The sequence below is a fragment of the Mytilus californianus genome, unplaced genomic scaffold (assembly GCF_021869535.1).
Source record: "Mytilus californianus isolate M0D057914Y unplaced genomic scaffold, xbMytCali1.0.p SCAF_4, whole genome shotgun sequence".
Lineage (NCBI taxonomy): Eukaryota > Metazoa > Mollusca > Bivalvia > Mytilida > Mytilidae > Mytilus > Mytilus californianus.
Genome location: NW_026262690.1, coordinates 97,551,096 through 97,568,480, shown reverse-complemented (window position 1 = coordinate 97,568,480; position 17,385 = coordinate 97,551,096). Strand labels below are relative to the sequence as shown.

Here is a 17,385-nt window from a genome sequence, read left to right as displayed (position 1 = left end):
ACACACTTTGTCCATTCTTCAAAAATCGCAATAATTTCAGATTTTCACTAAAAATATTTGCCATTGGCATGTATTAAATCTCAAACAATTTTATACAAAAAATTGAAAAAAACTGTGTTGTTCAAATTTGATTGTCAGAAAACTTTTGAGTCCACAATCAACAAATGGTTTTTACAAGCTTATACCATAGTTAAATTGCAGCTGTCAAAATGTAAACAAAATAGATTTCACTACGCTTAATACTTTGTGGCAACTTTAAATGCAACAAAAACCTAAATAAGCATATGGATCATCCAATGCTTTTCTCTTATAGTTTATTTTGATTGGATATGCCTTACAAAAGTCTTATTAGAGTGAACCAATAACTTTTTTAGTGATTGAAAACTATTTTTTTTTTTTAAAGATTTGCTTATTAATATGTATTAAGAAATGCAGTTGCAAAAAAAATAAAACTGTGAGATGAGTTCTGAATTTCCTACTATTGTAGTGATGTTTTAATGCAGTAAGAGTAACAAAATGGTTCAATCATAGATATTTAATGCCATGTATTGGCAACTAGGCAACATGAAAAAAGGATTCAAATTAGCTGTGGTCCGATGTTTGTGACCTTCCATTTTCATGTTCAGACCCCCCCGCTTTAAGTAAGCGACAACCATCTGACTTGTATTTTGCAGCTTAAAAAAATTACAAAAGCATTTTGAATAAAATCTATAAATCTAGTTGATTGTAATTTTACTGATAGGAAACTTATGTGTTTGCTTAAATTCTTCACAACTGATTTGATGTGTAGTCACGTGACTGGTCATCGTACAAGATACCGGGAAACTCTAGAATATATCATTCAAACATAACCAGGCAGAAACAGTATGAGTCTTTTTCATTTTGGGGTGACTTCTTCCAAAAGAAAACCTTTTGATCAGGTGATACAGTGGGGTTGACTGATAAAATGCAGCCCAAAAGACAGGATCTGACTAAAGACCAAAAATATGACAGTGAAATGAGAGAACATTAATTTTTGCCCCAATGGAAGGTGAATTGCTCCTGGCTGGATTTCAATAAGGCAACTGGTTTAATGTCGTGCAAGTATTGTGTCAAATATCCCACACACAGTGAAAGGGAAATTGCCCTTGTTAGAGGACAAATAAGTAAAACTGTGAGCTACTGCTCACTGATGATACCCCCACCAAAATATTTCGGTTAACAGGAAGTTGTTGAGTGATGAATCTGAAAACGCATCACACAGTATAGCTGACTTATATAAACCCTGAAACCAAATTTCAGAAATCCTTGTCAAGTAGTTCCTGAGAAAAATGTGACGAAAATTTTCAACTTGGCTATCATGTGTAAAATAATACAAGTGTTCGGTAAACAGGAAGTTGTTGAGTGATGAATCTGAAAACGCATCACACAGTGTAACTTACTTATATAAACCCTGAAACCAAATTTCAGAAATCCTTGTCAAGTAGTTCCTGAGAAAAATGCGACGAAAATATTCATGGGACGGACTGACTGACGGACAACAGTATACCATAATACGGCCCGTAAACGGGCATATAAAAACTGAACATTGAGCAATGAACCGTAAAAATGAGGTCAAGGTCAAATATAACATGCCAGACTGACATGTACATCCTAAAATATTTCAATACACCAAATATAGTTGACCTACTGCATATAGTATTAGAAAAACAGACCAAAACACAAAAACTTAACATTGAGCAATGAACTGTGAAAATGAGGTCAAGGTCAAATAAAACCTGCCAGACTGACATGTACATCGTAAAATATTTCCATACACCAAATATAGTTGACCTATTGCATACAGTATTAGAAAAACAGAACAAAACACAAAAACTAAATTATGACCACAGAACCATGAAAATGAGGTCAAAGTCAGATGACACCTGCAAATTGGACATGTACACCTTACAATCATTACATACACAAAATATAGTAGACCTATTGCTTATAGTATCTGAGATATGGACTTGACCACGAAAACTTAACCTGGTTCACTGATCCATGAAATGAGGTTGAGGTCAAGTGAAGACTGTCTGACTGGCATGAGGACCTTGCAAGGTATGCACATACCAAATATAGTTATCCTATTACGGTACTCATAATAAGAGAGAAATTAACATTACAAAAAATCTTAACTTTTTTTTCAAGTAGTCACTGAACCATGAAAATGAGGTCAAGGACAATGGACATATGACAGACAGAAAGTTCATATCATAAGGCATCTATATACAAAGTATGAAGCATCCAGGTCTTCTACCTTCTGAAATATTGAGCTTTTAAGAAGTTAGTTAACGCCGCCGCCAGATCACTATCCCTATGTCGAGCTTTCTGCAACAAAAGTCTTTTACTCTGTACTCATAATTCTTGTGTTTCATATCAATGCATATATGCATCATTTAATTGGCACTAGTGACTATAAACCATAGCTTAGAAAGCAAAAGAGAATTGACGTAGTTAGTCTAAAAAACTCATCACAGATACTAGGATTCAGACGCACGTTTTGTCTACAAAAGACTCACCAGTGACACTTGAATCTAAAAAAGTTTAAAAAGGCCAAATAAAGTATAAAGTTGAAGAGCATTCAGGATCCAAAATCAATTCTCCACATTTTTGCTATTTACTGAAAATAGGTTTCTAAAGCAATTAGAACAGTGGTTGCCTATCAGAAATATTTATTTTAGAATTTGAATAAATTGCTTCGCCGAGGGCAGCTGGATACAACCGCAGAGGTCCAACCCTGAACAGTTGGGGCAAAAATGGACACAATATTCGCGCTTGATACAGGTCTGAATATTGGATTGTAATTAAATATTTGACACATAATAGGTTTCTGACACAGAATAACTGTAGTCAAAGAACTTAGAATTGGTTATATGATTTGAATTTATATTCAATTTTTTGCTTTTGTGCAATACACTTTGCTGTTGCGAATTGACCCCCCTCCATCCACACAAAAAAAAATAATGTTTGAAGAATTTTTCTTTATAATTTCTGAAATCTGAAATGAGAAAAAATTGACCCCCCCCCCCCCCCAATTTTTTTTTCACCTCCCCCCAAAAAAATTCTTTCCCTCAAGATATGGTCATAATCTCAATTCAAATTTCCAATGGAGTTTGCAACCATAGTTACCCATTTAAATACATCATAAAAGTCTTAAAATAGAAAATGACATACATAATCATGGCTAAAATTAATATTCCTTAATAGTAACTTCTAAAAATAAATTGACAGCTAATCATCTCAAGACAATACGATATTTCTTTATACATACTTTAAAAGCAGTGTAACGGAGGTAATCGAAACGTTGTTTGGATTACCTCCCTTACACTGCTTTTAAATTGACTTAAGTAATTGTCCATTAACAAGACAAGAGTGCACACGCTGAAATGTCTCGCCTTCTTTACTAATCATTGATATTATGTTGATAGTCCTAAATATAAAGCTTTATTACAACTGTCACATAAACTTAACATTAACCAAGTAAACTAAACATTGACCAATGAACCATGAAAATGAGGTCAAGGTCAGATGAACCATGCTGGGCAGGCATGTACAGCTAACAATTCTTCCATACAACAAATATAGTTGACCTATTGCTTATAGATTAAGAAAAACAGACCAAAGCACAAAAACTTAACACTGAGCAATGAATCTTGAAAATGAGGTCAAGGTCAAATAAAACCTGCGTGACTGACAAATAGATCATAAAATATTTCCATGCACCAAATATAGTTGAACTATTGCATATAGTATTAGAAAAAAAGACTAAAACTCAAAAAACTTAACTTTGACCACTGAACCATGAAAATGAGGTCAAGGTCAGATGACACCTGCCCGCTAGACATGTACACCTTACAATCATTCCGTACACCAAATATAGTAGACCTATGGCATACAGTATAAGAAAAACAGACCAAAACACAAAAACTTAACTATAACCACTGAACCATGAAAATGAGGTCAAGGTCAGATGACACCTGCCAGTTGGACATGTACACCTTACAGTCCTTCCATACACCAAATACAGTTGACCTATTGCTTATAGATTAAGAAAAACAGACCAAAGCACAAAAACTTAACACTGAGCAATGAACCTTGAAAATGAGGTCAAGGTCAAATAAATCCTGCGTGACTGACAAATAGATCATAAAATATTTCCATGCACCAAATATAGTTGAACTATTGCATATAGTATTAGAAAAAAAGACCAAAACTCAAAAAACTTAACTTTGACCACTGAACCATGAAAATGAGGTCAAGGTCAGATGACACCTGCCCGCTAGACATGTACACCTTACAATCATTCCGTACACCAAATATAGTAGACCTATGGCATACAGTATAAGAAAAACAGACCAAAACACAAAAACTTAACTATAACCACTGAACCATGAAAATGAGGTCAAGGTCAGATGACACCTGCCAGTTGGACATGTACACCTTACAGTCCTTCCATACACCGAATATACTAGACCTATTGCTTATAGTATCTGAGATATGGACTTGACCACCAAAACTTAACCTTGTTCACTGATCCATGTAATGAGGTCGAGGTCAAGTGAAAACTGTCTGACAGGCATGAGAACCTTGCAAGGTACGCACATACCAAATATAGTTGAACTATTGCATATAGTATTAGAAAAAAGACCAAAACTCAAAAACTTAACTTTGACCACTGAACCATGAAAATGAGGTCAAGGTCAGATGACACCTGCCCGCTAGACATGTACACCTTACAATCATTCCATACACCAAATATAGTAGACCTATGGCATACAGTATAAGAAAAACAGACTAAAACACAATAAAATGCTTCGCTGGGGCGCAGCTTGATACGACCGCAGAGGTCGAACCCTGAACAGTTGGGGCAAGTATGGACACAACATTCAAGCTTGATACAGCTCTGAATTTGGATTGTTATTAAATATTTGACACAGCATAGGTTTCTGACACAGAAAGAATGTGGTCTAAGAACTTGAATTTTTTTTAATTTACCTATTATGGTCCAATGTCCAAAATCAAAATACATGGTTAGATTCAGCATATCAAAGAACCCCATATATTCAATTTTTGTTAAAATCAAACAAAGTTTAATTTTGGACCCCAACTTGGACAAACTTGAAAACTGGGCCCATAATCAAAAATCTAAACACATGTTTAGATTCAGCATATCAAAGAACCCCAAGAATTCAATTTTTGCTAAAATCAAACTAAGTTTAATTTTGGACCCTTTGGACCTTAATGTAGACCAATTTAAAAAACGGGACTTAAAATTAAAAATCTAAATACACGGTTAGATTTGGAATATCAAAGAACCCCAATAATTCAATTTTTGATGAAATCAAACAAAGTTTAATTTTGGACCCTTTTGACCTCAATATGAACCAATTTGATAGAGGGGCCTACAAATAAAAAATCTAAATACATGGTTAGATTCAGCATATCAAAGAACCTCATATATTCAATTTTTGTTGAAATCAAACAAAGTTTAGTTTTGGACCCCAATTTGGACCAACTTGAAAACTGGGCCCATAATAAAAAATCTAAATACATGTTTAGATTCAGCATATCAAAGAACCCCATATATTCAATTTTTGTTGAAATCAAACAAAGTTTAAATACTGGACCCTATCTTGGACCAACTTGAAAACTGGGCCCATAATCAAAAATCTAAACACATGTTTAGATTCAGCAAATCAAAGAACCCCAAGAATTCAATTTTTGTCAAAATCAAACTAAGTTTAATTTTGGACCCTTTGGACCTCAATGTAGACCAATTTAAAAAACAGGACCCAAAATTAAAAACCTAAATACACGGTTAGATTTGGAATATCAAAGAACCCCAATAATTCAATTTTGGATGAAATCAAACAAAGTTTAATTTTGGACCCTTTTGACCTCAATATGAACCAATTAGATAACGGGGTCCACAAATAAAAAATCTAAATACATGGTTAGATTCAGCATATCAAAGAACCCCATATATTCAATTTTTGTTGAAATCAAACAAAGTTTAATTTTGGACCCCAATTTGGACCAACTTGAAAACTGGGCCAAAAATCAAAAATCTAAATACATGTTTAGATTCAGCATATCAAAGAACCTCAGATATTCAATTTTTGCTAAAATCAAACAAAGTTTAATTTTGGACCCTTTGGACATTAATGTAGACCAATTTGAAAACTGGACCCAAAATTAAAAATCTAAATACACTGTTAGATTCGGCATAACAAATAAATAAATGTGATCAAAGATTTTACAAATCTAATGCGCCATACTGTGCAATTAAAGATTACTTCTTGAAATTTTTCAATATTTGAAATTTGAAAAAAAAATAATATTTGAAGAATAATTCTTTTTAATTTCTGAAATCTGAAATGAGAAAAAATTGGCCCCCCACAATTTCTTTTTATCCCCCCCCCCCCTTTTTCCCCCAAAAAAATTCTTTCCCTCAAGATATGGTCATAATCTCAATTCAAATTTCCAATGGAGTTGGTAACCATAATTACCCATTTAAATTTACCATAGTGCTAACTTAATCTATTTTATAATAGAATTAATAAAAATATAGTGTCAAATCTTTCATATGGATTTTTTTGTAAAAAAAAAAGATGAAAACATTTGCAGATATTTTTACTGGTCTTCCTTTATAAATATGCATTTCTTTAAACATAATTTAAAAGCAGTGTAAGGGAAGTAACCAAAACGTTGTATTTGGATTACCTCCCTTACACTGTTTTAGATTATCTTTATTGTTCATTAACCATTACTTTATACATAATTTAAAAGCAGTGTAAGGGAGATAATTTCAATGATGTATTTGATTTATCTCCCTTACACTGCTTTAAATTATGTTTTGTACTAAAGTATTTGTCCATTAACCAGGACAACCTTGTTTTTCCCCCTTTTTTGCCCCTAATTCCTAAACGGTTTGAGCCATAACCCCCCAAAGCAAATCCTAACCATCCCTTTGTGGTATGGAAACTTGTAGTATAATTTCAGAGAGATCCATACACCGTTCCACAGTTATTGTCTGGAAACTAGAAAATGCTCATTTTTGGCCCCTTTTTGGCCCCTAATTCCTTAACTGTTGGTACCATAACCCCCAAAATCAATCCCAACCTTCCTTTTGTGGTATTTAACCTTATGGTCAAATTTCAAAAAGATCCATTCACTTAAACTAAAGTTAGAGTGCGAAAACCAATATGTATTCGGACGACGACGCCGGACGACGACGACGGACGACGACGACGACGACGACGACGCCAACGTCATACCAATATACGACCACAAAATTTTTTTGCGGTCGTATAAAAACTTAAATATAACCACTGAACCATGAAAATGAGGTCAAGGTCAGATGACACCTGCCAGTTGGACATGTACACCTTACAGTCCTTCCATACACCGAATATACTAGACCTATTGCTTATAGTATCTGAGATATGGACTTGACCACCAAAACTTAACCTTGTTCACTGATCCATGAAATGAGGTCGAGGTCAAGTGAAAACTGTCTGACGGGCATGAGGACCTTGCAAGGTACGCACATACCAAATATAGTTATCCTTTTACTTATAATAAGAGAGAATCTAACATTACAAAAAATCTTAACTTTTTTTTCAAGTAGTCACTGAACCATGAAAATGAGGTCAAGGACATTGAACATGTGACTGTCGGAAACTTCGTAACATGAGGCATCCATATACAAAGTATGAAGCATCCAGACCTTCCACCTTCTAAAATATAAAGCTTTTAAGAAGTTAGCTAACGCCGCCGCCGCCGTAGCCACCGCCGCCGCCGGATCACTATCCCTATGTCCAGCTTTCTGCGACAAAAGTCACAGGCTCGACAAAAACCCTTGATTTTCCCCCTCTTTTGCCTCTAATTCCTAAACGGTTTGAGCCATAACCCCCGAAAGGAAATCCTTACCATCCCTTTGTGGTATGGAACTTGTGGTATAATTTCAGAGAGATCCATACACCGTTCCACAAATTATTGTCTGGAAACTAGAAAAATGCTTATTTGGGCCCCTTTTTTGGCCCTCATACCTAAACTGTTAGGTCCATAACCCCCAAAATCAATCCCAACCTTCCTTTTGTGGTTATAAACCTTGTGTTTAAATTTCATAGATTTCTATTTACTTATACTAAAGTTATTGTCCGGAAACCAACTGTCTTCAGACGACGCTGATGACATGATACCAATATACGACCGCAAAATTTTTTGCAGTCGTATAAAAAGTATGCAGAATTCTTTATGAAAACTGTACATGATATACAGATATAAGCTTATTATTACCCTGCATATATATGAACAGGGTTCTCAATAGGAGAGTCCTGGGACTGATCACTTTTAGAAATGGTGAGTCCTAATAGATTTTGATGAGTCCAGGATGCATGTAATTTTTTGTGTCTTAATATGATGAAATAAAACTAAAATGATGCGTGTTGGATTGGTAGTTTTTATTATATCAATAAAAGTTATGATCTCTTAATAATTATTGTTCATTACAACATATATAGACTGCCATTTCCTCTCTTTCTTTGGTTTAGTTGGTGTAGTGACTGAAGTAACTGAAGTTGTTGTTTCTGAAGATCTTTCTATGTCTATCAATTCTTGGTGTAGTGGGTCATTGACTCTTGGTCTTTTACTTGGTACTGATGATTCAATGTCATCAAGTTTCTTTTTGAAGAAGGACCTTAACTTTGACTGACTCTGACATTGTGATAATGATGTCATTTTGTTGAACAAGCCAGTATTTATAAGAAATTGGGATTGCATGAACACAGACTTGTCACAGTTCATATTTATTATTATTAATCAATTTTAATTATATTTAAACATTGAGTTAATAATCACTTTGATGTTTACATCATGATAATTATTATAATCTTTAATAAAAACAAATAAATCTAAAGTGAACACTGTAACCGTAAATCATTTTTTAATTGGATTTGTTTCAATTTCAAAACATTTTTCACCTTTGTTTACGAACGCGATGTTCAACATGCACAATACAAGAAAAATGTTAAATCATTTGAAGACCAGTAAAATTATTCTTATCTGTAAAATTTTGAATCCACACTGTTCTACGACCTATTTTATGCATAGTAGCAACAGTGATGAAATATCATATCATTTCATTTCAAGTTCTCAAAAATTTTTACTTTCTTTGTTTCAATCGATAAGTACGTGATGTTCAACACATTGAAATATTCAAGCTTTTTAAATACTCTTAAAATTTTTTTAAATCGGTAACTATTACATATTCATGATATTGATTAATCATTTTGAACAGAATTATTATATTTTAAGATGAAATACGTTTAATTTTAAAAAATAGTTATCAGTCAACAAAAATATTTATCTACGCATTGCAAAATTTTTCAACATCGACTTCCGGTTTAGTTTCCTGTCAAAACAATGTTGACGATCATGAAATCTTCTAGGCAAAACGATGTGATTGGGACTCATGGGATACAACGAGGATGCTTCCTAGGGACTCATGGGTTTTAAAAATGACGCGCCCAGCCTGATTTCCATGTGTCCAGAACACGTATATGCGTCTTAACGAGACCCCTGACATGAAGATCTCATTACAAAAGGGTTTCAGAGGAAATCAAAATTTTCAAAATTAAATCCTCCATTTTTTTCAGCAAGCTTGATGAAAATCTATTAATTAGTTTTAGTTGGCCTAACAATACTTTTTTTAAGTGACCATTAGATAATGAAAATGCAGTCAAGGAGACTGGACACTTCTGTCAGATGGAAACTTTAGAACATAGGGCATTTGTCTACCTGATATGGATTATCCAGCCCGTCTAGCTTCTGAAATATTTCCTCAATATAAAAATTCGTAAGGGTTCCGCGGAACCCAGTGTCTCGCCTACTTTTTCTGTTAATCGCAGGCTCAACAAAAATGAGGAAGTAAATCAATAAAAATATTCCTCTTGATACTATCTTTTGATTGTAAGAAGTTTCTGTCCAAGTTTGGTAAAAATCCAGGATAGTTTATGAATCTAATAAATGTTTAAAAACTTTATCTGCAGACTGAATGTAATGTTAACTTGAAGAAAACAAAATTTCCTTCTAGATACTAGCATTTGATCATAAACAAGCTTCTGTTAAAGTTTGGTGCAAATCCAAAATAGTATAAGAAAGTTATTAAAATTTAAAAAACTTTAACCACAGAGTGAATGTGTTGTTTCCTGACAGGAAATCTAAGTCCATTTAAAAGTAAAATACGGAAAAAATGGATTTATTATTTTACAAAATTTCCTTCTAGATACAAGCTTTTGATCATAAACAAGCTTCTGTCCAAGTTTGGTACAAATCCAAAATAGTACAAGAAAGTTATTAAAATTTAAAAAACTTTAACCACAGAGTGAATGTGTTGTTTCCTGGCAAAAAATCTAAGTCCATTTAAAAGTAAAATACGGAAAAAATGGATTTATTATTTTACAAAATTTCCTTCTGGATACTATCTTATGATCATAAACAAGCTTCTGTCCAAGTTTGGTAGAAACCCAGGATAGTTTAAGAAAGTTATTAAAATTTAAAAAACTTTAACCACAGAGTGAATGTGTTGTTTCCTGGCAAAAAATCTAAGTCCATTTATAAGTAAAATACGGAAAAAATGGAATTTTATTTTTACAAAATTTACTTCTGGATACTATCTTATGATCATAAACAAGCTTCTGTCCAAGTTTGGTAGAAATCCAAGGTAGTTTAAGAAAGTTATTAAAATTTCAAAAACTTTAACCACAGAGTGAATATTTGTGGACGCCGCCGACGCTGACGGAATGTAGGATCGCTATGTCTCGCTTTTTCGACTAAAGTCGAAGGCTCGACAAAAAGCTAAAGCCTTTGTCTCTGTCAGATTAGCATCCCTATGTCTTGTATTCTGCGATAGATGTGACAAAAAAGATCTTTCTATGAGTAAGGTATGTAAATTTTGACCTGCCCTAGGTGACTTTAGCATTGCATATCATTCTACAATATTTTGCACATACTACAGCAACAATTTCTTACGGAGATAATTCCTACATCCACCAGCATTAACATTGGGAATCCATTCTCCTACTTCAGATGTTGCTTCCCATCTCTTTTTTCCTATTTTCACTAACTCGTCATCATCTAAACTGTCCGGACCAAGGTTACAAATCTCTAACTTCTGGAAATTGGACTGCCAATCACCAAATGTCATCCTATGTATAAAAAAAATATGTACCTAAATATCACATGTGAATTTCAATAAAAGAGCATATGGGAAAATCTGAAAGCTCCACATAAATAGACATGCAGTAAAAAAACCACACACATCAAAATAAAAGAACAGCGCTCCAATGCACATATTTCATCAATGTTTTTTTTAGGACATAATTCCTGTTAAGTGGTTCAACAGCAGTTGCAGATACAAACTAGAGACTCTAAAGAGCCTGTGTCGTCATCTGCATCTTCAACCATATTTGTTGATCTAGTCTTGCTGATCATTTTGACTATAAAAAGCTTCTATCTATCTTTTATGATTTTCAAAATAAAAGTAAACTAGAGGCTCTAAAGAGCCTGTGTCGCTCACCTGCATCTTCAACAATGGCCACTTTTTAGTAAAAATCATCATTAAAGGGTAATAACTCTATTAAGAGTTAACTGACAATTTCAGTCATGCTGACATATTTGTAGATCTTATCCTACTGATAATTTTTCCTTTTTAAAGTTTCTATCTAACTATTATAGTTTTCAAGATGATAGGCAAAAAATGCTAAAAAATATTAAAAAAATATCATTAAAGGGCAATAACTCCAATAACCAGTCGACTGAAGATTTTGACCATTTGGCTTATTTGTAAATCTTGTCTTGCTGATCATTTGTGCTATTTAAAGTTTCTTTCTATCTATTACAGTTTTCAAGATAATAAACAATAAAATGCTCCGTAGGGCGCAGCTTGATAGGACTGCAGAGGTCGAACCCTGAACAGTTGGAGCAAGTTGGACACTACATTCAAGCTTGATACAGCTCTGAATTTGGAATGTGATTAAATAGTTGACAAAGAATGAATGTGGTCAAAGAACTGAAAAATTTGAAATTAGAAATTTTACTTTTATGATCCAATATCCTAAATCTAGATACAATGTTAGATTCAGCATATCCAAGTACACCAAGAATTTGCTTTATTTATTAATGGACAATATTAGCTTTTAAAGGGGTTTGCTACATAAAAAAAAACTTATATATGTATAGCATTCTGGAAATTAATTTATACAGAATAACAAACAAACCTACCATGAAGTTCTTTAAAAAATTTACCAAAAAAAATGAAAAAAACAATTTCAAAAAAATCATTTTTCATTTAAATACTTTAAAAAATCTATAAAACATAATTTTAATTATTTTTCAAAATATCCAATAATGAACTGTAAATTTCGACCTATATGTATACATAATTTCTTCTCTAAAATTAAAATTTCATGCTGTATCTAAATTTAACTATGACTCTTCTTACAATTTCTATTAATTGTGCAATACAGCTCTGAATTTGGATTGGAATTCAATATTTGACATAGCATAGGTTTCTGACACAGCATGAATGTGGTCTAAAAACTTAAAAATTTGAAATTGGACATTTAACTTTTATGGTCCAATATCAAAAATCTAAATACATGGTTAGATTCAGCATATAAAAGAACCCAAAGAATCAATTTTTAATGAAATCAAAAAAAGTTTTTAATTTTGGACCCTTTGGACTGCAATGTAGACCAATTTGATAACGGGGCCCAAAATCCAAAACCTATGTACACATTTAGATTCAGCATATCTAAGACCCCATATATCAAATTTTTGTTGAAATCAAACATAGTTTAATTTTGGACCTTAACATTTGAGAACCAGGCCAAAAATCAAAAATTTAAATACCTGGTTTGTTTCAGCATATCAAAGAACCCAAAGAATTCAGTTTTTGATGAAATCATACAAAGTTTAATTTAAGACCTTTTGGACCTCAATGTGGACCGGGGCCTCGGTGGCCGAGTGGTCTAAGTAGTCAAACTACTGTATCACTAGCCAGTGAACACATGGACTCCAATCTTAATTGACTAGGATTGTCAGTTTTCCTACCGAAGGTCTGTGGTTCTCTCCAGGCACTCCGTCTTCCTCCACCAATAAAAACTGACCATCACAAAATAGCACAATAGTGTTGAAAGAGGTGTTAAACACCAATCAATCAATCAATGTGGACCAATTCAATAAAGAGCTGTGCCATGAGCTCATGAGCTCTTTTTCAAAGAATAATGTTCCATAACTCCTTAATGTCATATCAGAAATTTATAAAAAAAAAAAGTAGGGAGGTTATTTTAATAGATATGAACCAGTCACCAAAGTTTCATGAAAACTGCTCAAAACATTTTTGAGTTATTGTCTGAAAACTGGAAAATCCCCCTTATTAAATGAATAACACCACATAACTCGTAAACGTTAAATCTAAAATTTATAAAAATCAAAAGGGAGCTCACGTCAATAGATATAAATAATTCATCAAAGTTGCATGTAAACTGCTCAAAAAGTAAAATCACAAAAATACTGAACTCCGAGGAAAATTCAAAAAGGAAATTCCCTAATCAAATGGCAGAATCAAAAGCTCAAACACATCAAACGAATGGATAACAACTGTCATATTCCTGACTTGGTACAGGCATTTACTTATGTAGAAAATGGTGGATTGAACCTGGTTTTATAGCTAGCCAAACCTCTCACTTGTATGATTTGATTTTTGTTGTTTTAACGCCACTTTTAAGCACCGCTTTTTGGCTATTTCGTTGTGGCCAGTTTTTATTGGTGGAGGAAGCCGGAGTGCCCGGAGAAAACCACCGACCTTCGATAGGAAAACTGACAATCCTAGTCAATTAAGATTGCAGTCGAGTGCACCCGCACGAGCGGGGTTCGAACTCACAACCTCAGTGTTGACTGGCTAGTGATAACAGTAGTAACTACTTAGACCACTCGGCCACGGAGGCCCCCTCACTTGTATGACAGTCGCATCAAATTCCATTATATTGACAACGATGTGTGAACAAAACAAACAGACACAATAGGTAAAAATGTCAAAATTAGGGGTACAGCAGTCAACATTATGTTATCATCTTAATCACTATAAAAACATACAAATGTAACGAAGAAGCACAAAAAGGCATACATCAAATTTAACATCCTCCTTTTGCCTTTTTATTATACGATTTTATTTATCTATGTAAAATCCACCCATAAAGGATGGAAGGTTTTAAGTACTGGCGTAAAATCGGGGGTTTGAAATTCGCACAGGTAGACATAAAATTATTTTGTCGTTCAAAATATGACGGGATACATAAGTACAGAGTCACGCAAAATGAATATAACAAAAAACTTCGTAAGGATTCCGCAGAACCCAGTGTCTCGCCTACTTTTGCTGTTAATCGCAGGCTTAACAAAAATGGGGGAAAAAATCAATAAAAATATTCCTTTCTATACTATCTTTTGATTGTAAGAAGCTTCTGTCAAAGTTTGGTATAAATCCAGGATAGTTTATGAATCTAATAAATGTTTTAAAAACTTTAACTGCAGACTGTATTTAATGTTAACTGGAAGAAAAACTAAGTCCATTTATAAGTAAAATACAGATAAACAGGTACAAAATTTTAACAAAATTTCCTTCTAAATACTAGCTTTTGATCATAAACAAGCTTCTGTCCAAGTTTGGTACAAATCCAGGATAGTTTAAGAAAGTTATTAAAATTTTAAAAACTTTAACCACAGAGTGAATGTAATGTTTCCCGGCAGAAAAACTAAGTCCATTAACAAGTAAAATACGGAAAAACAGGAGTTTTATTTTTACAAAATTTACTTCTGGATACTATCTTATGATCATAAACAAGCTTCTGTCCAAGTTTGGTAGAAATCCAGGATAGTTTAAGAAAGTTATTAAAATTTCAAAAACTTTAACCACAGAGTGAATATTCGTGGACACCGGCGCCCACGCCGATGGAATGTAGGATCGCTATGTCTCGCTTTTTCGACTAAAGTCGAAGGCTCGACAAAAACAGACTTAACAGTAAAAGTAATAATAATAAATAAAATAATTTTGTGGTTCAAAATATGACGGGATACATAAGTACAGATCTAAAGTCAAAGCATTCTTGAGTTATTGTCCGAAAACTGGAAAATTCCCCTTTTTAATGAATAAAACCCTATAACTCTGAAACGTAACATCTTAAATTTATAAAAAGTTGAAAGGGAGCTTAGGTCAATAGATATAAACAATTCACCAAAGTTTCATGAAAACTGCTTAAAGCATTTTTGAGTTATTGTCCAAAAACTGGAAAATCCCCCTTTTTTAATGAATAACACCCCATAACTCGGAAACTTTAAATCTAAAATTTATAAAATTCGAAAGGGAGCTCATGTCAATAGATATAAACAATTCATCAAAGTTTCCTACAAATTGGTTATAGTGTTTTTGAGTTATTGTCTGACATGTTGACGACGGTCGGACAGACAGCCTGGTAATTCTATCTCCCCCACAACGTGTTGTGCGGGGGACAATTAATCTTTAATCATGATCTAAACACAAATTTTAACATATCAAAGATGCAAAAGTTTCAGTCAATGAACCATGACTGAAGGGACAGAGCTAATAGTCACCATGGAAATATGACATGCACGTGCTAATACAACTGCACTCTAGATGTTCATCTTAAAAATCTAAGTTAATTGCAAAATCTATCAGGTAAATTATACAAAGATTCAAAGTCAATAAACCTTTAGACTGAGGGGGTGGGGTCAAATAACCTCCATGGATATGAGATGTGCAAATGCTTATACAACTGCATACCAAATAACATTGGTGGTTCCCATTAACATGACATAATCGCAAACTATTACATTGTTGATGACTTGGACACTGCCAAAAAAAAGCTCTCCTTGGCAAGAAAAACTAGAGGTCCTAAAGAGCCTGTGTTGCTCACCTAGGTCTTTGTAGATCTGGTTTAGCTGATCATTTTTGCTTTTTAAAGAGTTGATCTACCGGTATCTAATAATTTTCAAGATAATAGGCAAAAACGAAAAAAAAATTGTAAAATTGTCATTAAGGAGCAAGAACTCCAATAAGGAGTTGACTGACGATTTCAGTCATTACAATTATTGTAGATCTTGTCTTGCTGATTATCTAATATAATATAAGAAGAGTGTGATATGATTGCCAATGAGACTCTCCACCAGAGACCAAATGACATAGAAATTAACAACTATAGGTCACTGAACAGCTTCAACAATGAGCAAAACCCATACCTCATATTCAGCTATAAAAGGCCCCAAAATGACAAATGTAAAACAATTCAAGCGAGATATCTAACGGCCTGATTTATGTACAAAACAATGAATGAAAAACAAATATGATATAAAACAACAAACGACCACCACTGAATTACAGGCTCCTGACTTGGGACAGGCACATACAGAATGTGGCAGGGTTAAATATGTTTGCTGGGGCCAAGCCCCCCTCCCCTAACCTGGGAGAGTGGTGTAACAGTACAACATAAGAACAAACAATAAAACTCAGCTTTCATCTAAGTTTTTATCTATCTATTTTAGTTTTTTAGATACTAGACAAAACACAAAAAATTGATAAAAATTGCCATTAAAGAGCAATAACTAAAATAAGGAGTCTCCAGATGATCCTTAAAGTCTGGTCTTTTTATGAATTTTCTGTCCATTACATGATGATATGAATGTCAACAAGTATCATATAACTCGAGTATCATAGAAAAGTACCTAGTATTATTCCAAATAATTGCCTGCTCTTAATGCAACCCAATAAGTCTGGTCTTTTAATGAATACTCAAGTATCGCTCAGTAGTACTTAGTATCGAACAGCAAAATGATACTTGACTAATCAGTTGCCTATTAAGACATCGTGCCTTTCTTTTCATAAAATAGATTATAATGTGAACACACCTCAAAGAATCAAACAGTAATCACAGACCTTCACTGATTAATCATAGCAAGAGTTATAAAACATTAAGTATGTTTGTGCTAAATTGTTGTTTAAAAAAGCCTCCAAAATCGTCAGATTGGAAAAACTGAGTCCTGAGATGTGTCTTTTAAAGTGATGGGCCTCACACGAGAGCAGCTTAATATAGTCAGATAGCTTTTCAACTGCTTCGGTTCTTATTAATGTTCATACTTGTATTTTTTACCCATTTTGTAGATATTTTTGCCAGTGAGTACTCATATATCTCTCAGTAAAACCAATTAATATATGATTCCCCAGTAACTACTCAATTATATTCTACATAATTTAATATCTGCCTCAATGCAATGAAAGGAAATCATATT

The 17,385-nt window shown here is 33.5% G+C and overlaps 1 protein-coding gene across 7 annotated transcripts in view; it reads right to left on the bottom strand.

The window, feature by feature from the left end:
* Nucleotides 1-17,385, bottom strand: part of LOC127698935 (calpain-9-like) — a 234,628-nt gene that overhangs the window by 165,935 nt on the left and 51,308 nt on the right. For all 7 annotated transcript variants that reach the window (XM_052202688.1, XM_052202689.1, XM_052202691.1 and 4 more), the window contains exon 8: nucleotides 11,056-11,231. In XM_052202688.1, coding sequence (XP_052058648.1) covers nucleotides 11,056-11,231 — 176 coding nt within the window. The remainder of the gene's footprint in view (nucleotides 1-11,055; nucleotides 11,232-17,385) is intronic.